Here is a 21,178-nt window from a genome sequence, read left to right as displayed (position 1 = left end):
GTTATGTGGATGGAATCGGGTGTTCCTATTTCCTCCTCCTCTGTGAAGAAGCATTGTCACTATCAGCAAATCTTTTCTCTGTTCTAATGTAGATTAAAGAAAAAGGCACAATCCCCTCAAACTGTGGAGGTAGGCGAGGACAGAAATACCTGGGAAGAGGAAGAAAGAGCTGAAATGTTTGAGAGGATAATGTTTGTGCAGACCCATTCTGGGCCTCCTGTACTTGGGATGTTCAGGGGGAGGGGCTTCTTTGCTGAAGTGGGAGTCCTGAGAGCAGTCACAAATGATAACTGTTGCTTAAGGGTGACAGGAGGACATTTATCGACACGTGGTCAAGTACAGCACTAAGAATTTTAGGCACTTCTGAAAATTTGGCTCAAATTGATTGAGTTTGCTGTCTCACTGGAAAGCGGTGGAATGAAAACTTCTAAGCCACCTTTGGTGTTCTCCCTGGGAAGCTGGCAGGATGGAGCTTAAGATGTCCCCTGATGTTCCTCAAAAGATTAGTTTTGCAAAGCCCATTTATTGTGCAGCTAAGATGAGCAAATATCTGTCTCCGACTCAAGTAAGATGATATTTTGGAAGAGGGCAGTGCTTGTGTGGCTCAGGTCTTAGAGGCCCCACAAGCAACCTGCTTAAACCATTTTTTACCTTAAGTTTGAAATTCATAAAAAGTCTCCAGTGAGCTTGGCTTCAAGGAGGATGCTGAGAAGCAGCTTTAAGCTGGAAAAGTGGCAAATGGCTTTTTCTTACCAGTGGTGCTGGCAGAGGCAGATAGCTCGTGCTCTCTTAGGGCTCGTTGCTGCTCTCAGAGAGGTTCCCAGTTCAGTCCAGTCCCACAGCCATATCTCCCAAAAGCTGTCTAGAAGGTGGCTGGGAGATGAAGCCAGACAAATTCGGGTAAGAAACGAGGCATGTAATTTAACAGTTGGAATAACTGTGGCAGTGGAGGGTCCTCCCCCTGAAAATCAGTTCTTATGACTGGGCATCTTGCTGGAAGAGCAGCTTTAGCCAAACCCAAATTACTGAGTCTGGAAATCTAGGAGGCAGTGACAGATGAGAAATAAGATTACTGGTGGTGGTCCCTTCTGGCCATAAGCTTTGAATAAAAGCCTGAAGTGTGTTCTAAGTGGGGGGCAATTGCCTTGAGGATGGTCTTGGCCATCACCCCTCATTAAAAAATGTCTATTCTCTTTGGCAGTACTGGATCTTTGGGTCCCTGTAATTAAAGAAGTAAAAATTTTAGCAAATATGTCTGATCTAATTGCTCGGGACACATTTTCCACTGCTCTGAGTTGCTGTAATAAAGAAGGGGAGGTGCTGCTAGGCTGCTTAGAGCTTTACTGTTTTGAGCTGTCATGGGCAAATATGTCTTCTATATTCTTGCCAGGAACAGAGGGAGCAGACGGTGCTGCTGCTTCTTGCAGCTTGCCACGGTGGAAGCGGTGGGTTTATGCAGAAGGCTATTCATGGCAAAGTGAGCAGACATCTTTTCCAGGACATTGATGTTTCCTGCTTGTCCTTTTGTAGGAAGAGCCACAGCTATTATTATTTAACCAGCAGACCCAATTTCGTCTTGGATACTGGAAGTCCTTCAGCTCTGGGGAAGGAGTGGGTGGACTAAAACTACCATTACATTGAGTCTGGCAAAAGAAACGGGTCTCTTTCTTCTCCCACGGCCAGCAGCAACTCTGACAATGGCAGCTCGGTTACTCATGATTTACAATGGTGTGGGAGGATAGCAGAGCCTGTGTGTTTAATAGGCTGGAAGTGTAGGTGGCCAGCCCTGTGCAGGAGTGAGGGGGTGGATCTGGTACTTGCAAAGCAGCAGAGATGAGCTGCAGAGCAGACAGCCATCGGTTGTGATGCGCTTGGAGAAGCTCTGGCTCCTGGGAAGCAGAAGGGTGGGGTATTGGCGACTACTTAGGATTCCCAGCCTTCCAGAAAAGGATTCATCTACCCTCTGCTCTTGCTTCAAAGCTACTCAGATGGAGAGCGTGACACCTCTGCTTTGAGGTGATGTCAAAACCATCTGTGATCTTATCCTAATGATTGAAAGGCAAGTTACACAGTACTTCAGCCTTAAAGCACAGGGGAGCTCTTGGCCGAGCAGGGGAGCTCTCATGCAGGGGTGGTATGGCTGTCTGTAGCTCTGCTATGAAGTGATGTCTCTTGGCTCCTCCTGTCTTCCCACAGCCACCGAAGGCAGCACCATGCGGAAGGACAGCTGGAGTCCTGCCTGCCTGTGGGCAGGAGGTCCTGCTTCCCACAAAGTCTGAACTCCAGAAGGGTTGGTGCCTCGTGGGAGTGAGACACCAGCTCAACCAGTGCCCAGTGTCTGCTTGCAACTTAGTTTGGTGTGAGTGGGGAGTTGCTCCGAGCTTGCTTTTGTATGAGGCAGTGCTTCAAGGTGGTATATGAGCATCAGCTCGTTAAAGCTCATGCCCTTATGACAGGCAATATTACTCTTGTTCTCTACAAGAGAGTGGGAAGCTGGGTGCAAAGATGTTAAACGAGGGTAGTGTAAATTGTGTCCATCTGATGCTCTTCCACTAATGCTCATGCTGTTTTGTTTCAGCATCATTGCCAGCACCAGTGTTAGGCATCCTAGTGTGTAGACAAGGCAGTAACATCTTTATCTTGTCTAGCTTAGAAAAAACCTGCAGATATCCTGCAGATAAAAATTCTGTTGGCAGATGTCCTATCTGTTCTCTCTCCTGGAAAAGGGTGGAAAAAGTAAACGGGAGGCTCTGGTAGATGGAATTAGGGCTGTGGACTTCTGCAAGAAATTACAGCTTGGGCTAGAAGGCTTGTAAATCGATGAGTTAGGACTGTGGTGTGCGGAGAAGAGAGATGCTGAAGGCCCTGGGCTGCAAGCAGACCACTATCTGTTAACTGTCCTGTGCCCCTGCTGATCTTGGCAGTCATGTGGGGAGCAAAAGTGGTCCCAAACCACTCGCTGCTCTGCGGGTCAAAACCAACACCTCAGATTCTCCTCTGTGCTTGTTAGATGGTCTGAACAGGTCTTCCTCCACTGCTTCCCCACCTGCCCTTTTCAAACCAGCTGCTGAATTCAGCATCAGCTCCAGCTTCTGCATGCAGGCGAAGCCTGGCACTGCGGTACCTGGTGCGAAGAGTGTTCACGCTTCCTTGAGCTGCATGGTAGGAGGCACATCAGGGAGTCTCTTCTTCCTTTTTATAGCTCCTAGGACTCAGTACTCATTGCCAAGCTCTTTCTGAAGCATTTGTATTTGAACAGCATCTAGGCTCTTCAGTTCTAGTAGGCTAAGTTGCTGAATTTGGGGAGTGTGAGTTCAGAATGGGGCCTCTTACTATAACCACTGAACTGCAGTATAGTAAACTACTAGGAGGTGTAAACTGAAAAATATTTTTTGATTACTCTTTCTTTCTGTCTGACTCTGAGCAAAATGCTAACAGGATCCTTTTTTTTTTTTTTTCTGTTTTTTTTTTTCCCTGCTAGCTGGGCTTTATGAAAGCAGTGTGGAGACCACAGTGAGAGGAGGCCAGTAGACCCTCGTGGCATGGAGCTTCCCAGTTACAGCAAGCAGCTGCTGCAGCAGCTGTACGCTCTCTGCAAAGAGCAACAGTTCTGTGATTGCACCGTCTTCATTGGAAATGTTCATTTTAGAGCACACAAAGTGGTTTTGGCTGCTGCTAGCCTGCTTTTCAAATCCTTGTTGGACAGCACAGATACAATCTCCATCGATGCTTCTGTAGTGACTCCTGAGGAGTTTGCGCTCTTGCTGGAGATGATGTACAGTGGCAAGCTCCCACTGGGGAAACACAATTTCACCAAAGTTATTGCTGTGGCAGATAGTCTGCAGATGTTTGATGTGGCTGTTAGTTGCAAAAACCTCCTCAGGGACCTCATCAGCTGTTCTACTCAGGACCAGGTAGTGAGAGAAGTCTCCAGCCAGGCAGCAGACTCATCTGGAAACCACGCTGAAGCTAATAACCTGCCCCAGTCTGAAAAACCCGATGAAGGAAAAATAGATACCCTCCTCCCTCAGAGAGTTTCCCCTTTTCCTGGCCCTGTAGAAGCAGAAATGGAAGCAGATGTTTCTCCTCCTGGCCAGGAACTTACCGTGAATCACACCTGGGTTCACCAGGATGCAATGTCAAGTGACTCCAGATCCCTCCAGGAGGATTCAGGCTCTCATCCTGATGAGCCTGCCTGTGCTGAGCAGGGTGGCTGTGTGGAAGAGGAGCTTGCTGAGCCTCCAGAGGAGGAAGGAGGAGTGAGGGATTTAGGTGAGACTTCACAGGTCTGGACACAGCATTACCTATTATTTCAAACTCTGTTGACTCATATTGTCCTGTTACGGGGGGTCTTTTCCTTGGTGCTTTTTAGTTTATCGTGGGATGGGAGCAGCGCCAATATGTTTCCCTTTTCTGCAGGGACTTCCTTCCTTTGGCACTGTGCAATACTCTCCTTTAGCCTTTGCAATTGCTTAATGCTCATCACTTTACCAGAGCAGTAGTGAGTTTCTCACCCATGCATGTGATTGCATCTGACATGCGGTGAGATCTGCGTTAGTTCAGTACATGAGGTTGATAAGGCAATCTTTATAACAGTAAGAGAGTTGCCTGCTAATGCTACCTTATCCTTTAAACTCCTGTTCAGCATGGGAGGAAAAAATAGGCTGTACTGGGTTTAAAATAAATGTTCCATTTATAACTGGTGTTAAATAAACTGTTGGTTTTCCTTGCAGGCTGTGTGGTATCTTCAGAAGGGATTTGTGAGTCACTGTTTCCCTATTATAGCCAATGTGCTGGTTACAAACCGATGCCTTTCAATCACATCATGCTTTCTTTGAATCCCTTCAATTAGCAAATAACTGATCTTGTTTCTCTCACACAGCAGCAGAGAGTAAAAGCTGTAAACTGGATTTCTTTCTTCGATATGAAAGTGTTTTCTCTGAGGCCCTTTCTGATGCCCAGGCTGTGCTGAAAAGACTGGAAGAGTGCAGAGAAGTTGATGCCTCTCAGAAGGAGGTAGGTGTGTTTACTTGCATAAATGGTACAAGTTTTTTTTTCACCCTGCAGAGGGCTGGAGTAGTTTGTGCCCCGTTTATGAAATTATTTCACGGGAAACTAGGGCTCTGGTGCCTGGTTGTTTGGAGGGCAACAAGTGCTCACCTGAGCAACACCCTGGAGAGGAGCACCTGTAAGAATGAGCTGCTTGTGCACATAGGTGAAGAAGTATACGTCCTGCCCTGCAACATCTTCGTTTTGTTGTGGGAGAGCTCCAGCACTGATTTCTTTCTTCCTGTTATGACATTTGCTTTGGGAACTGTATCGACTTGTAAACGACTGACATATGAGATCCCAAAATAGACTTCCTGAGCCCTCGGCAAGGGCTTGCCGTGGAGCATCTGCTCTGTTCTGTGTATAGCAGGCTGCTCGTGGGGAACGTTACGAGGAGGTTATGGGTGACACCCCGCAGCACTTCTCCTGGCGATGTGCTGCTTTGAAAGCAGTCATCGTTGATGAATGATGCTTTCGTTGCTGTTGGAGGGCATATTTGAATCTCGTGCTTAGTTAATGCTGAAGGATACTCTGGGCTCTGAACAATGGTAGCCAGACACTGGCTGTTGTACCAGCTCAAAGCCACCACAGAAGCAGCAGGTTATGTCCGTATTGGTGTGGCAGTGGTGCAGGAGGACGTGGAGTTTGGAAATTATTGTGGTGGGGCCAAGCAGGCAGTCATGCTGGCTGCATGATGCTGCAAGGTCCGAAAAAAAAAAAAAACAACAAAACAAACAAACAAACAAAAAAACCCCACCTGTGGCTGCTACGGGGTGAAGATGGCACTGTGCTTGCTCTCGTCACCTTGGCTGTTTCTGATGGAGCATTTTTCATACCAGGCTGCATGAACTGCCCTGTGTACCTTTTCTGTATATGGAAAAATGAGAATATAACTGTTCCGGCTCTTCATGGTTCTGTGGTTTGTGGACCTTTTGAAGCCAGAAAATGCTATTCTGTAGGTTGGGGACTTGTGATGCTCTGTAGATTGCCATGTGCTTGCTGGCTGGGAAGCTGCCTGGATTTAAGTCACTTGGTTCCTCCCATACCAGTGTGACCATAGGACAATGGGACATTTTGGCTGTGGAAACATTCTGCTTTTAAAAAACAAAGGCAATAAGAAAGAAGTTATGACAGCAGGGAGGAGAATTCGCTTGAGTTGTGGAGTACAGGTTTCTTTTCTGATGAGCCTTGAAATGTTCATTGAGGGAAGCCCTGGTTCCCTTAGCTGCTGACCTTCCTGGTGGTGTTGAGCTTAACATCTCTGGGGCTTTAGGAGGGAGATGTGGTCCTAATTCGTGTTTGTAGCAGCAAGCCCAAGCCTGGCTGGGCTGACAAGCACCTGTGAGTGCGTTGCTCTCAGCATGCCTGTGCACTCTGAGAAGCATTAGGGTTTTGTATGTTTGTTTGTTGCCCTGATCAACAAAATATGTCAGATTTAAGGTTTACCTCTTCTGCACTTTGGCAATTGGAGCAGAGCTGGGGAGGGTACTCTGTGATGTGGATGGACATGCCAGAAGGGATCACCTGTGCCAGCGTGCCTTCCCTTGCCTGCTTGTGCTGTCTCCACAGTCGCAAGGCAGAACCATACCTGCAAAGCAGACAGGTGTACTGCCTTGCTTCTGCTCTGCATAACAGCCCCATTTTCTATTGCTTTGCAGTAACCGTTCTTTCTTGAGCACCTCCAAGACCCAGCAGGTAAGGTTTGCAGACCTGCGCCTGGCCCTTTGTGCTCCTAAATGAGCTGTTGCAGCAGGAGCCAAGCGAGAGGTTGTGGAGCTCAGAGACTGTTTGGGTGTCTGACCGCAAAATGGCAACTGGACAATTTTTCTGCAGCTATAAATAAACGCTGAATAAATGAGAAATGGATTTTCTTTAAGCCTTCCTGAAAAATCACTCCTCAGCTGTGACAAGCATGAAAAGTGTCAGCCTCAGGGCAGTGGTGGGGACAGCCTGCAGCCTGTTGTAAGCGAGGGCTCAGCCAGATCTGTCCCTCTCTGAGCTCCCCTCTGGGACATGCGGGACTCTGGGCACCCACACCATGTCTAGGCTCTGTTTCCAGCACAGAGTAGCTTTTCCCCACAAGGGCCTGGTGTTTTCTTCGGGGGAAACAGTGGTATGGTTTTGAAGGCATGCTTGAAGTGCAAGTTCAGCTCCGAAGAGCCCAGCTTGGGCTGTGTAATTAAGGCTGAGACTGTGCCAGTGGTAGGAGTCAATGGATTATATTTTTTCTCATTCCTTTCCCCCCCACACCCTCCTTTTTTTGCATTGTTTTGCTAGTCATTTGCTTGAAGTCTCTTAGGTGCCTCGGAGCAAGTAAAAGTTGGTCTGGAAGCCAGTGAGATGCTGTTTCTTTGCACTAAGCAGTCTTGCTGGGCGTGCTTGCCCTGCTGCAGGGGGGTCTACCATCCCTTGTGCATGTCCTGCTCAGGACCCTTTTTTTTTTTGGGTGGTTTATCTCTGTAGGCAAGCAGAGATGTGTTTTGGACAGCAAAGCCTGGGCAACATGGGTGTTTGTGAGGGTTTTGCAAGCCTGCCTGTTGACACCAAGGCTGTCCCGGTGTTCAGGCTCCTGGTTTCAGTGAGATTTTGCTTTGGATTTGGCCTTTGTATTTCTGTTCCTTTACTTGTGAGCCTGTCCCTGCATGGGTGCCTTGTTCCCCGCAGCACTCCTGTCTGCTCCCCTTCGGTGTTGCTGCTTTATTGCCAGCTGCCTCCAGTGGAGATTTGTTAGGTCATGGGGTTTTTCCCCAAGGAGATTTGCAGTGCAGGGCTTGCTTTTGTGAGAATTATTGCTTCTCTGTAAGTTTGATGTTACATTCTGCTCTCCAGGCTAAAAAATGTGAATAAGTTGCTTTTCTGCTTAGGGAGATGTGATTTTTGGGGTTGTTTTTGTTTTAGAATCTCTCTGTGTGTCTCACATAAACTATTCCTATCTAATTTGGTTCTGGCTTGGATGAAACCTGCTTGGAAATGAGAACAAGACTGAAATTGCAGTAATTTGGGGAAGCGTAGAAGAGCTTTGCTGGTGTCAAGTCTTATCTTCCTGTGCTCTCTTAGAGAAACTCAATTCAAATTATTGCACAGCTCATTTGTTCCCTCTACTGCTTGGTTCAGATGAAGTGGGGGAGTGTTGATTCTCCCACGTAGGATAAATGTCACTGTGCTTGTGGGTCATTTCCATTGCCTATAGGCCTGTCCAGTTATTGTCAGCTTTGTTTGCAGCTGCAGAGATTTCTGGATGCAGCAGAAGAAAGAAGTTTCTTGTTATCTTCTGCATCCTGATTAGGAGTGATAGCTTATGAGCATTTTTTTTTTTTCTGTGGTGACAGAACTGGGGAACTTTTTTTTCCCCTGTTCTGATGTATTTGTATAGCAGTTTGGGCTGAGCTTTTGTTCCTGTTGTGTGCAGCAAGCAGAGGCCAACATTCTGCATGGAGCCTTCCTCGTACTGGGGTCTCCCTCATTAGTCATGTACAAATGCAGGCTTGAAAATAAAACACTTCATGTTTCTGAATGACAAATGGGAACAAAGTTGGTTTTTTTTCTGATTATTGTATGCACAGTGATAGTTGATTGACTTCATGGCGCACTCATAGCCTTGGAGCTTCTTTGTGGTTCAGAGTGTAGAGTCAGTCCCTGTGCTGTCCACGCTACTGGCCCTGTGGGCAGCAGCTCTGTTTGTGCAGGTTTCCAATGGCTTTTTTATATTTTCTTCACCTTACACACACAAAAAAACAGGAAAAACCCCAAAACAAAATGAAGATGCTTGTTTTCACAGAGGACTGATGATTATGTCTCTGAAGGTTTGCCCATGGTGCTCAGCCTCCTGCGGTCAGGGACTTTGCAGCTCACTGAATGGCCGGTGCAGCTCTCCCTGGTATCGGAGGTGTCACTGAGGTATGGGTGCAGGATTTACTGTGTTCAGGGGTGAGTCCTGTAACTGAATGTCCCCCAGCTTGTGAGTGGGGGGTCTGAAGGGAGCTAGCTGCTTCTGTCACCCTAAAACCAGGTTGCTTTCCAGTCTGTCTCTTGCAGATCCCTCCTCACCACCCTTTGGGTGCTTGCATTCACTCTAAAGCCAATGCTTGAAGGAGATCTCTCAGTAATCATCACTGAAGTGCCTTTTTTTTTGCTGAGATGCGTGCTTAACAGTGGGAGCAGGAGTGTGGGTAAGGCGCAAAAAACCATAACCCTGCTTGCCCACCTGCAGGGATGAGGCCACTGGCCAGCTGGGCTAATGGCTGCACTGACCTGCCCCCTCTCTCTCCCCACATCCCTCTTTAGTCTCAATTGTGGACCATTGCACTCTTGTGTGGGATGTGTGTTTCTTGCCCAGCTGGTTGAGGTCCTCTCTGGGTCCAAGGACATCCCTCAGGTTGGCACACCAACAGAGTTCAACCCAGGCTCAGGGCTGCTCCCTGCAGGGCCCGCCACCAGCTGCTCCCCAAGGATCCCCGTCCTCACTCAAAACACTTAAATCTCACAATCATGGTGGAGAGGGAGGTGGAGGTCTTGGAGGCACTGGCTTACTGGGAATGTTGTGGATTGGTGTGAGGAGAGAAACGAGCGTCTGGCTGGGAGGCCACAGTGCTAACTCAGCTCTTGAGCTTTGCAGAAGCAGGTTGTGGCTCTGCATGAGCAGCCTTGTGCATCTTCCTACCCAGCAGCAGGGTGCTTTGGAAGGAGCAGGAAACAGTGAGGGTAGAGCAGGAGATCATACAGTGAGCGGAGGGACACAGTACTGTAGGAATTGGTTGTATTAGGAAAGAAATCTGGAAAAATGTGGGAGATGTGATTATATGTAGATAGGAGACCTACTCTTGGGGCTGTGACCTTCAGAGATTCCTGTTCAGAGCTTGCCTTGGAGCTGCTGTGGCAATGAGGAGGTTTGGGATGAACTGGGAGGGCTGTTTCATGGAGTGTGACCATTGCAGTACTGGGTTAGGAGTGTTGTGGCCACCAGAACTGACATCCTCAACTGGGACCAAACTTCTTGATGGACGTTGAACCTATTTGGTGGCACAGCTGAAGTCTGAGCCAGGTCTTGGTGACTTGGTTTCCCTGCTCGAAGAGAGGGTCTCTTGCTGCGATCTGGAAGCTGGATGTGTGCTAATTTGTGCCAATTTGGCCACAAAGGGTTTTGCAAGTGTCCCAGGCAGTGAAAGCCTAATGGATCAGGCTGTGATGTGTGGGCACATTATGACTAAGTGGAAACTGGGATTCCAGCTAATATCAGTATTTCTCCATTTTTTTTCCAGGATCTTTGGGAATTGTTAGTGCTTCAAAGTAAGTCTAAAATGCACTATGTGCTCTTTCAGCTAAAAGGCTGTTGTTCCCACTGAGCAATGTGTCCAAGGAAAGGTCTTCCGGAAAGAGACTATAAATAGCAGAGCCTTTCAGTTTCTGAAAACTCATTTCCATTAACCAGATCCATGCACTGAGGAAGGGATGTTACCCAGAGCTCTGGGTAGCAATGCTGTGCTGGTTTTTAATTTAAAAAAATAAATATGGTGACAATGCAAGCTACTTTTCATCCATATTAGTAAAAGCATGTATTTGGCAGGGTGCTGAGCACCTTGAGGATGGTGAGTCAAGATCTTTTGTGTTTTACAAGACCGTTTTGATCTGAAGGGGGCAGGTATGCAAACCTTGAGAACAAACATGATCTGGTTATCAAGTCTCATTACAAATTAATGTTTGCATTAAAACAATACCTTTAAGCTTGTTCTTCAGCACGTCTGCAGCATCTCCTTTATTCCTTTATAACAGAGCCCTTCATGTCCATGTCTCTCTGTTCGGCAGGAAAAACGCCGTTAGCGGCTAAGAGCTGGGACTCCTGCAGCTTCCCCTCTGTGGATACTCTTTGCAATAGGTCATTGTACTGTCACGCTGCCCTAATATATGAGCATTTACACCTGCTAGGAAAAGCAAGTCCACCATCCCCCTGGTGCGGCCCCAAGCAGTTGCATTCAGTCTTTTTATCATAGAAATAAAAATGACAATGACAGCAGAAAATGGCCGCTCTCTCTGGAGCGGGGCTAAGCTCTTCACTTCAAAGGTACTTTTATAGAATCCCTGGAGTCTCTAATAAAGGATGTCTGCTCTGAAAGGCTGGCATCTCTCCTGGAGAGCTGGGGAGCATGTGTCTTTAGGGGCAATATTTACAGCGTTAAAGGGCTCCGGGGAAATGGGAGCAAGAGTTACAGCTTATTTCTTTTCCTTTTATTTCTGTAACTGCACAGGCATGTTTGCCTCTAGTTGCTGTTTCGGGTCACTGGAGTAGATTTTGGAGCTCTGGGCATGATTGCCAGGCATGCTGAGAGCCCACGACACTTGGAGGTTGCGTGCCTCTTCTCCAAAACTTTCCCTAGGAGATGCAACTCCATTGTGACTTGAGAATGGAGATTCCTAAAAGTCCCACTTCAAATGTTCTCTGCTTTCTGTGCGAGTGATCTCTCCTTGCTCTGTGCTGCAATCTAGTATCCTCTGTCCTAGCCTTGGGCTTCCAAAGTAGCGATGCTTAAACCATGTTTTATTAGGTCTCTTAGATTTATTGGCATTTTTTGGCTGTTAGGGGAAGAAATGAAGAGGTGTTTGGTGCTGGAACCCAGGTCCAGTTTGTGGGACTTGCAATAAAGGGAAGGGCTGGCAGGCAGGGCTTGCTGCCCTCGTCCCTGGGGCTGGTGGCCACAGCCAGGAGCTTGAGTTCAGTGGTATGTGTCTATGCGATTATTTTTCTGTGTCGTTAATTTTCTTGTTTCCTGAACAAAAAAAACCCACCAGGATTCTGTTTTTTGTGTTCATTTGTGTAGGGCAGTTGACTCTTGTTAAAACCTTCCGTGCGTTTCCCTGTTCTGTTGTAGGCTGTGGCTGCCTGTCTGGCAGAGGCGGGGGAACAGTCGGTATACAAGAAGCTACTGAGCAAAGTGAAGGATGCTCAGACCCTGGATGCTCAGACTCTCGTGTCTTTACTGAAACTGTTTCAAGATGTGAGTCCCAAGCTGAGAGCAGCTTTGCTGGAGAAGGAACAGGGCAGTGGAGAAGCCCTGCGGCAAACAGGTAGAGAATTGGGTGCAGCCCCTGGCAAAAGTGAGTGGGCAACCTTACAGGCAAAGCGGGTCTCCAGAAACCCTGTTGTCTTTACTCAAGATGCAGGAGGGTTATCACATGCTGGCCAAGATCCTGGAGTGTTTCCAGCCCGCAGCAGCGGGGTGTAGGCAGCGCAGGGCTCTCCCCATTGCTGCCTGGAGGGCTGGATCGATGGCTGCGCAGCCAGCGTGGGTCAGAGCACAGCTGAGCCTCAGGATTGAAAGCTCCTTTCTTACTTGAGTCTGACACAAAGCAGTGGCCTTGCAAACCTGGTGTTAACCTCCAGCTTGCTTTATGGCTTTGTGCTCTGTTAGATAAATGAGACGTTTTCCTTTCATAGAGTTTAAAGAGAATAGTAAAGTGGTTTTCCTCTGCTGCTTGTGCTTGGGATGAGCTTTGCTATTCACTTAGATCTTTCACAGAGTCTCACTCGCTTCAGGAGCCTGTCAGTTCCTTCAGACTGACTTGTTTCTTCTCTTGTGTTTCTGAATCCCTTTTCCCCCCAGAGAGCACAGACGAGGGAGAGATGCTGACTGCTCGCTTGCTGGGACGCAGGGAGGAGCTGATCCAGAGCGTGACACAGCTGAGCCCCATCGTGGAGTTCTTGGAGGCAGCAGAAGAGGGATTCCTGACCGCCTCGGAGAAGCGGGTAAAAAAAAATAATCTGAAATAAGGAAAACTCTGTGGGTGTGTGGGGGTGTGTGTGTGTCTGCAAGGCAATGCCTTACCGCATGCTTTACCAAGTGACATGCTAGCCTCACCTGGCAATTTCACCTCCCTTTTGTGCAGCACAGACTGCACGTGGTGTGTCTCAGGCCCTTCTGTGCTGAACTGTGGGAATAGTGAAAGCTGAGCTACAAAGGCAGCCTCAAGACCAGGATGAATGCTGCCTGGCACTGGTGTCAGACTGGCCCTGCAAGCAGAGCCTGGGGCAGAGGAGGTGCCTGCTACTCCCTGTAGGCCCTGAAAATGCCTTTTGTGAGCCCGGAGAAGGCTCTGTAGCGGAGTTTGGTTTCAGCAGAACCACTAATAGCTGTATGCTGCCTGCTTCAGTTACATCCTTGTGTATGTGGTCATCGGTTTACCTTTCAGCTGACTCTCCCAGCTTTAACTTCTTAATTCTTATCACACAGTTGCCTGCAAGAGTAACACATCCACAGACTGATTTGTTTTTGTGGGTTTGGTTTTTTTTTTGTGTTGAATGCAATAGTTGATGGCGATGACTGTTGCTTTCCTGTAAGCAACTGCGTTGTGTGCTGATTTGCAGAAGCCATGAAGGACAGAATATTGTATATAACCTGCTTTCCTTTGTGTTTTGGGGGGGAGCTGGCTACACCCTGCCTGTGCAGCTGGAAATTGCAGGGTGCCCTAGCGTGCTGCATTCAGTACACAGCTTGCAAACCTCCTGTCCTAGTTTGTCACATCAGTTTGTTCCCTCGATGCAGGATTATAGTGAGTGGAAAGCACTGTTGTGCCCAGTGGCATGAATGATGTCTGCTTTCTGTCTGAGTGAGCCTGGCTAGAGCCACAACAGGTGGGCCAAGAACCTCTGCCCATCTCATACATCCCTCAGTTAATGTCTTGCTCACATGGTCCCTGACCAAGTGTCTGCTGTGGACCATCCCTGAGTGTGGGCACAGTTCTGTGCACGAGGGCCAAAGAAGGTGCTGCCAACAAAGGCATCTGCCTTGTCCTTGTGGGCTAGGATGTGACTGGTAGCTGATGAGTTTCCCCCTCCAAAAGGGGATGAGCTCAGCATAGCTGAGCCTGGAATGGCGATGTGAGAGGAGAGAGCAAAGCGTGAATGCAGCAAAGGACTCAGCATCTGCTGGGGATATTGCGGCTGTCAGCAGAGACCAGCGTGGGGGTGCCTGGAGCTGAGCTCCTAGCTGTGAAAGCTGCCTCAGCAGTGGGGGGATTAGGATTTTTCATATATGCCTGTTTATGTTGCAGTACGGCCTTTCTTTTAAAGGCTGCACCTTTTCCCTGCACTCTTCTTTTTGTCTTCATGAAATTAGGTAGTTAAAATGCAGGGTTTTTTTATCTCCCTTCCCATCAAAAAAAACAAACAACCAACCCAGCCTTAACAATAAACCAAAACCATTCTACCATCAAAATACTGTTCCTTGGGCACAGGATACAGTATTTAATTGCATCATTGTATACTGCGGGACTCCTGCCTCTTTTGGTGAAGGTATAGTGTTATTCAGTATTTCTTTTTATCCCCTGCCATCACTGTATGCTCTGTTTGCTGCAGAGCCTCCAAACCCTGCTCCGAATACAAAATCCTTCTCCTCTCTATGGGATTCCTTCGTGCTCTTGTTTTAGCCCACAAGTTCCCAGCAGATAACAAATGTATTCGGGGAGCACTCCAGTGAGGATGGGTGCAAAGCTTTTTACTTGCTGTGGCACAGGAAAATAAGGCAGAGCAGACCTCAGGCATTTCCCTTTTTTTCCAGGCTTGATTTATTTGTTTATTTCTCCTGCCCCTCCAAGTGGAAAGGTGCTTAATTATTTCAGAAGTTAAATTGATTAAAACGGTGGGCCTGTGGCATATGTGCAGTTGAGATCTCTGGTGTCTTGGGTGCAGTACTGGGAAAATGAACATGGAATTAGCAGCCATCTTTGAAGGTTTTGTCTTACCTGATTCCTCCAACATTGCACTAGAGCTCTGGGCTGACAGAGATAGGATCTAGTTCTCCAAGGGTTCATAAAGAAGAGTCTTTCTTTTTTCTTCTCACAATCACTGCCTCATTAGCTACACATTTATTCAGCAAGACAAGTGCCGGTTTTACATGTAACAGCCTTTTTTTTTTTTCTAGGCAACTGGGTTCATTCTGTACCTGGTCCAAGCTGTGCATGGAGCAAGTCTGCTTTTCTTTACTGGAAAATCTGCACATGATATGTTGTGAAGCCTTTTTGTAAATCGCTCTTTTTCTGGGGAACTTCTAATCTAGCCCTTCTGTTTTTTGAGTGCTTAGATTTGTGGCTTTATTACTGTTTCTGTAATGTGAGGAGGTGGAGTGTAGGATTTGGGGGGTGGCTTGGATGCAGATTATCACTTAAAAGAAGTAAACTTGGATACAAAGGAAGAAAGGTAACCTCTTGTGCATGGAGTCCCATGACTTAGGTTGTTGCAGAGTTCAGAGCGAGCAGTCCACAGTACAGCCCTGAACCTGGAGCTTCAGAATAGCTGGTAGAAACATCCATCCTCTTCTTTCCAGGCTTTCTTTTAGAGGGGACTTGGGGAGGGGAAAGCCCATTGCTCAAAATACCCATTGGCTCCAGTGCCTACACAGCTTGATGCTCAAACCAAACTGCTTCAGAACTAGGACAGGTATCAATGACAACTCAAGGTTACTGGCTGTTGCAGGAGTGATCGTAACTGGACACACTAGGGGCTGGAGAAGTCCGGCTGCAAGCAAAATGGGGGGGATGTTTTCCGACTGGCTCACCCAGTGTTGTTAAAATGAATCTCAAAATGTCAGCGCTGCATCTCCCACTGCCAGGGACATCACTTCTGCACCTGTTGACACTTGCCTGGGAGCAGTGGTAGTTACAGCGTGAGCCTCCCCAAAAGGATGCTGCTCTTGTACCCCTTTTTGTGTTCTTTTAAAAGAGGACTTCAGACCGAGCAATCCAGAGTCAGCTCAGCGTGAATTAGATGGGAAGTTGTGTCAACAGGTTCACTAACGAAGTTTGGCTATAAAAGGAGAGATCTTTAGAAATGAGAGACACTAATTAATGAGATCAGCTGCTCTAAGAGCGCAGGAGGAGCTGTTGGATTAGTTTCTTTTATGTTAAAGGTAGGAGAATTGTGTGAAGTTTGCATCCTGAATGAGTGAGGAGAATTTGTATGAGAGGTTACAGACCTGAGTGAATGAGTAACTTGAGGAAGTGTATTAGGACCTGCAAGGAATGCCTGAAATGCCTGACAGGCAAAGAAACGTACTTTACAGGTATGAAGAGAGTCTTGCAGCATGTCGGGCTGCTGGCCATCATGGCATATATAGTGACAAGCCACAAACATTTGTCTGATCAAGTAAAGAAAGAGAATAATGAGAGGAGATGACCTGAAGACTCATGGCTGAGCCTGGGGCCCAATCTAGGAGAAACAGAAGTTTTCTGCAGTTGAAGTGCAATCACAACTCAAAGGACATCCTTCGGCAGGCTGGAAGAGCTGGTATCTGTGGCTAGGAGAGTGGCAGCAAGGTTTATTACCGTATTTTCCAAGTTGAGAGTGGTCCCTACAATTGACGACCAGTACAGATGTGTGTGGGAAAGGGAAGCAGCACTCCAGGCAGCCAGCTCAGTGGGTGCACAGGAATATGTGCTGGGACAGGCTGGAGGGCACGTGGAGCTGAAGCACTGTGTATATGCAAAAAAAAGTGGGATAAAATGCAGCAAAGGGTGTTCAAGTAAATTGTTTCTGCCTGACCTGGAATCTTTATTTGATGAGATAAAAATGTTTTGGTGGTTTTTCTGCCTCAATCTAGACTTGAGCAAAGCATTTGAATTTCATGTGAGGGAACTGTTAAACTAGAGGAAGTGATGATATTAAAAAAGGATGTATCTTACTGGGAGATGACTACAGATTGTGCTGAAGGCGGGACTGACAGGTTGGAGCAAGGCTGCCAGTGGGATTCTTGACACTTACCTAATATTAACACTAATATTATTGACACAAAAATACGAAAGCATGCTTAGTAAAACTTGCTGATGAGCAAAAGGGGGGGATCTTTTCTCCACACAAAGTAGGATCTGCAAGAGGGAGAAGAATTACATGGCTGGAGAACTAAACAGTGAGAACTGAATGACGTGGTAGTATAAAATGAAGGGCGTGCATTTGGATCATTTGGATGCAGTAACGAGAACCAAGAATTAAGACCTCATCTGAAATTTGTGTGCCGTTCCAGTCTTGTTCAAAAAAGGTGAATTTGTATTGAAGCTGAGACAGATCTGCAGTTGTCAGATCAGAGGAGTGGAAAAGCTGTTTGACGAGAGGAGCTGCCTTATTTAGACAAGTGAAATGAAGACTGAGAGGGAATATATGATCATGCTCTTTTAAAGAAATTGGAGAGAAAGGGTAAGGTAAACACCTCAGAGAGTTTACAAGGTTTTTTCAGCTAAGAGATAATGTTGGCACACGAACAAATGGGTATACGCTGGCTATGAATAAATTTAAGCTGAAAATTAGGAGAATCAACAGGGGAATGAGACTGTAGAAGAGCTTTCCAACCATGGGAAAGGGAGCAAAAATGTAACTAGTTTCAGGACAAATCTTAATAATTTTATTAATGGGATTGTATAACGTAGCGCTTATGACAGCAGAGAGCTGGGCTGGTGACCTACAGAGTTTCTGAGAGCTCCACGTTTCAAATGCTTAGGAACACCTGTTTGCAGGGGAGGTCAACCTGTAGTTGTCACCTGGCTTTCCCTTGTAGGAGCCTTGCAGGTGTTATCCTGGCATACTAGAGCTTTTCTGAGCTATAGTGACTGTATCTCACATAAGCGATGTCTCATGTGGCCTTGTTGTAGAAATAATCATTCAATTAATGGGATGCTTATTTAAATAATGAGTTGGGGGGGGGGGGGTTTCTGTTCATCTCTGTCTTTTAATGACAAGCATAAAAATTGGGGAGATGAGGGAAAAGAGACTGCAATTTTAAAATGTATTGGTTAAAAAATATTAAATGAAGTACTGGTTTGAACCCTGTCTTTAAGTTTATTCTGTTTCCCTTGAAAAAATGTTTTTTGCTTGTCAGCCACTTGGAAGTAGCCAGACTTGGTGGAAGAACCCACCAGGGTGGTTTTCAAGGTCGCACATGTCCGATGCACTTGGACATGTTTAGATGTTCCTGTAAGTAGCATCCCATAACACCTCCCAGTTAATCAAATTAGTGGAAGCAGTGGATATGGATTTATTGCAGTACTGTGACACTGTTCCGGTTTCTCTGATCTCTATTCAGATCCAAGAATTTGTAGGAAGCTCTCACAAGCAGGTTCTTGGCTGTTCCTTTGTTGCAGGTGGTTTTGGATTGCTGTGAAGGCAGCTCGCAGAGGGAAGCCATGGACAGTCTGCTCAGGAAGGTGGATGAAGAGAAAACCCTGAAAGTGGAAAGTTTGGTCAAACTTCTAGGGGCTGTGAAAGCATCGTTCCCTGGTCTCCACCTTCTGCTGGACAACTTGGTAGCAACAGCAAATGTCTCTGATGGCGACGGTATGGGTATACTACGCTTCAGAGCCTGGGGGCTCAGTTCAGGGAGTTGCCTGGAAGTCTGGGTGCTTGTCTGGACTTCTGTATGCTCTTACAATTTTACTTTTATGTAAGGGACTGGGATGGCCATTTTATTCAAACAAAAGTGGTCTGGGAGCACTAGGGTAGGAGGGTGATGCTAGCATGAAGGCCCCTGCTTTGCGATGAAATAAGCAGTGTGGGGCAGAAGCCTGTTGGGCTCCTTCCTTAAATTTGGCACTGATAGGGTAGAAGCTAGGATGTCCTGTCTGGAGAACAGGACAAAAAGACTTCCAGTATCAAATTACTTTTTGATTTTGAGTCACTTGGAAGCAGCAGCATGTGGGTCTGTAATAAATAGAACAATTTTCACGTAATGAATGCTTAATAGGTGAAGGCATCTTTACCAAACTCATCCATTGGTGAGTTTAACTTCTGGTACTTGCTGGCTTTGAAAGCAAATTCCTAAAACTTCCCTAAAGTCGTAGATGCGTTGACATTAAATACAGACAGTGTCTTACCTGGGTGCTGTCTTTGTGAATTCCTTGTGATTGAGGGACTGTGGGGAGAATTTTGTTGGGCTGTGCTCCTGTCCTTGATCCAGGCAGTGTTTCTGAACTTCGTAGTCACTGACTCGTGGTCTCCTGTGTGGAGCAGAGTGTGCTGATGGGAGGTCCCATCAGTGTTTCCATTAGACATCATTATCTCGGATGGCTAGTCTCCTTCTTCTTTTTGTTTTGGTGGGGATTTATTGTTTGTTGCCTGCCTACAGTCGTTCAGGGACTCATGAGTCCTTATCTTCTGACTGGTGGGACAGCCTTCCAAGTTTGGCTGGGTTTAAGCGCATCCCTGAGCAATTCGGATAGAAGTAAATTTCACCACCTCTGAAGTCACAGAAAAATTAAAAACTAAATTAACATGCAGTGAAATGTAAATGAGTGTTTCATAGAAAGCAAAACTGTGCTCATAATGCTGATAATTTCCTCTGTAGCAAACATTCCCGACAGGCAGTTTGCTTTGTCATTTGTTAAGCATGATTGCTTTCTTGAAACACCAGACTCCCAACATGGTTAATTATCTAGTGGTAATACCCATTCCAAGGAGGAGCATTCCTTAATTACATAGAGCTGAATCTCCTCAAATTGCAGCTTGAACAAACAGAAGCACAAACATTTCTTATCGTGGAAATTAAGAGGGAGGGAATGACTTGAGGCACTGATGGCAGCCTTTGACATCCTGTGCTGTCCTGCTAGCAGAAAGGAGGATGTCTTGCGTTAGTGGTGCAGGGCATGCCTGATGTGGAGCTCACCTTGGTACGGCAGCAAAGCTTAAGAGTGCATTGGTAATGACTCAAATTTGTGTAATAAAATCAGAAACGTTCCAATGGGAGAAGGGGGAAAATATTTTTTTATTTGTAAACCATCCCCTGATCCATGTGGGGCACATCCAAGTCATACCTAAGCCCTATGGAGATCAAGCGCTTAATGAGGTTCCCTTAGCTTTGCTGGGGAGTAGACTCATGTCTTCAGGAAGTCTTTGTCCAGGGAGTTTTTTATATTAGTTCAGAATCTTCCATTGATTATTCCCACAGCCTGCCATTGCCTCCTTCACCATCCTGGAGAGCTTTCTCTTCTTAGTCAGCACCATATGTCATCTGGGTCCCAGAGACACACTGCTTGGTGATAAGAAAATCCAGTATTTAGCTGCTTTTCTCCCAGGTAGTGCTGAGCAAATAATAGATCATTCTGTTTGGTACCGAACCACAATGATTAAAAGACCTAAGCACACAAAGAAAAAAAACGTGCACAGATGTCTGGGTGAACTACAGGTTTTTATTTTGGTTTCTCCTACAAATGTATAACTACGCATCTTCTCCAGTTTAGTAACTCCAACACTGAGGGGGGAAAAATCCTTTTCAGATTAATCTATTTGGCAATTTCCGGTTTTATTTATCAACTAATCTGGCGACAAGTACAATCATATGTTACTTTTGTCTACAGTATATTTTGCCCAAGTTTCTTCATTATCCTGAATAAACACTGTTCCTCTTCCTTGAATTAGTCCATTGTGTCCTGATACTGGGGTGTCTTTAAAGGGTAGTGGTGTTACTCTGGAGGCATCCTTTCTCAGATTCATCAGGGCAAACCTCAGCAGACCCAGCTTGGAATGAGGTATGGGAGGAGGAAGGAATTCAGTTAAAAGTTGTATTTTTTTTTGGTGTAAGGGAGAGGAAAGGGTGTTGGTGTTGCTGCTGCTTTGCAATCACAAGTCTGATTTGTGTTCCCTTAACGTATTTACCAAGGGCAACTTAGCCTGCTAAGTTCTTGATTACCTTGGACCATCTGGGTGTTTGTAAAATGTTAGTATGTTTGATAGTTACAGACTGCTGAGACAGAGCATGTTGGAGAGCTCCTTGTTGGTGGAGTGCATCAAAGAATCTCACTTACAGACGTCTTCCAATGAAACTACAATTAAGAGTCGGTAATGGGGTCTCCTTGATTCCAGGGCATCAGAAGAGGCTGGTGAACGTCTTGAGGTGTTGTCTTCACAGACAAGGCCACATTTCCCTGCTGAATGTGGCTGAAAACTGAGATTTTCTTCTTCTGGGCTCAGACCAGAACTGGGACTTGGAAGGCATTTGGGTGCCAGAGATCTATTTTTGTAGGCATGTGTGGGCAGAGAATATTCTGCGTTGTCTTTGATTCAGAGAAGTTTTGATTTGTTGTGTTCATCCTCTGCTTGCAAGTGAATCTACGTGTGCTTGAACGTAAGGCCCTGAGCATTAGTGACCCAGGGAGAGCTGGC

At 46.4% G+C, this 21,178-nt stretch overlaps 1 protein-coding gene across 11 annotated transcripts in view; it reads left to right on the top strand.

Moving 5' to 3' along the window:
* ZBTB40 (zinc finger and BTB domain containing 40) overlaps positions 1-21,178 on the top strand; it is a 50,967-nt gene that overhangs the window by 9,924 nt on the left and 19,865 nt on the right. For 8 of the 11 annotated variants that reach the window (XR_013926816.1, XR_013926817.1, XM_080379594.1 and 5 more), the window contains exons 2-6: positions 3,482-4,272; positions 4,883-5,016; positions 11,913-12,108; positions 12,645-12,787; positions 18,166-18,358. Coding sequence is in view for 9 of the 11 variants with exons in the window: in XM_080379594.1 (XP_080235720.1) it covers positions 3,543-4,272; positions 4,883-5,016; positions 11,913-12,108; positions 12,645-12,787; positions 18,166-18,358 (1,396 nt within the window). In the remaining 2 variants the exon portion in view is untranslated. The remainder of the gene's footprint in view (positions 1-3,481; positions 4,273-4,882; positions 5,017-11,912; positions 12,109-12,644; positions 12,788-18,165; positions 18,359-21,178) is intronic. The other 3 variants (XM_080379593.1, XM_080379598.1, XM_080379597.1) reach the window with 3 other exon arrangements.

Source organism: Falco punctatus, assembly GCF_963210335.1.
Source record: "Falco punctatus genome assembly, chromosome: 3".
Taxonomy (NCBI): domain Eukaryota; kingdom Metazoa; phylum Chordata; class Aves; order Falconiformes; family Falconidae; genus Falco; species Falco punctatus.
The sequence above is the reverse complement of the archived record's forward strand: the minus strand, read 5'-3'. Positions and strand labels throughout refer to the sequence as shown.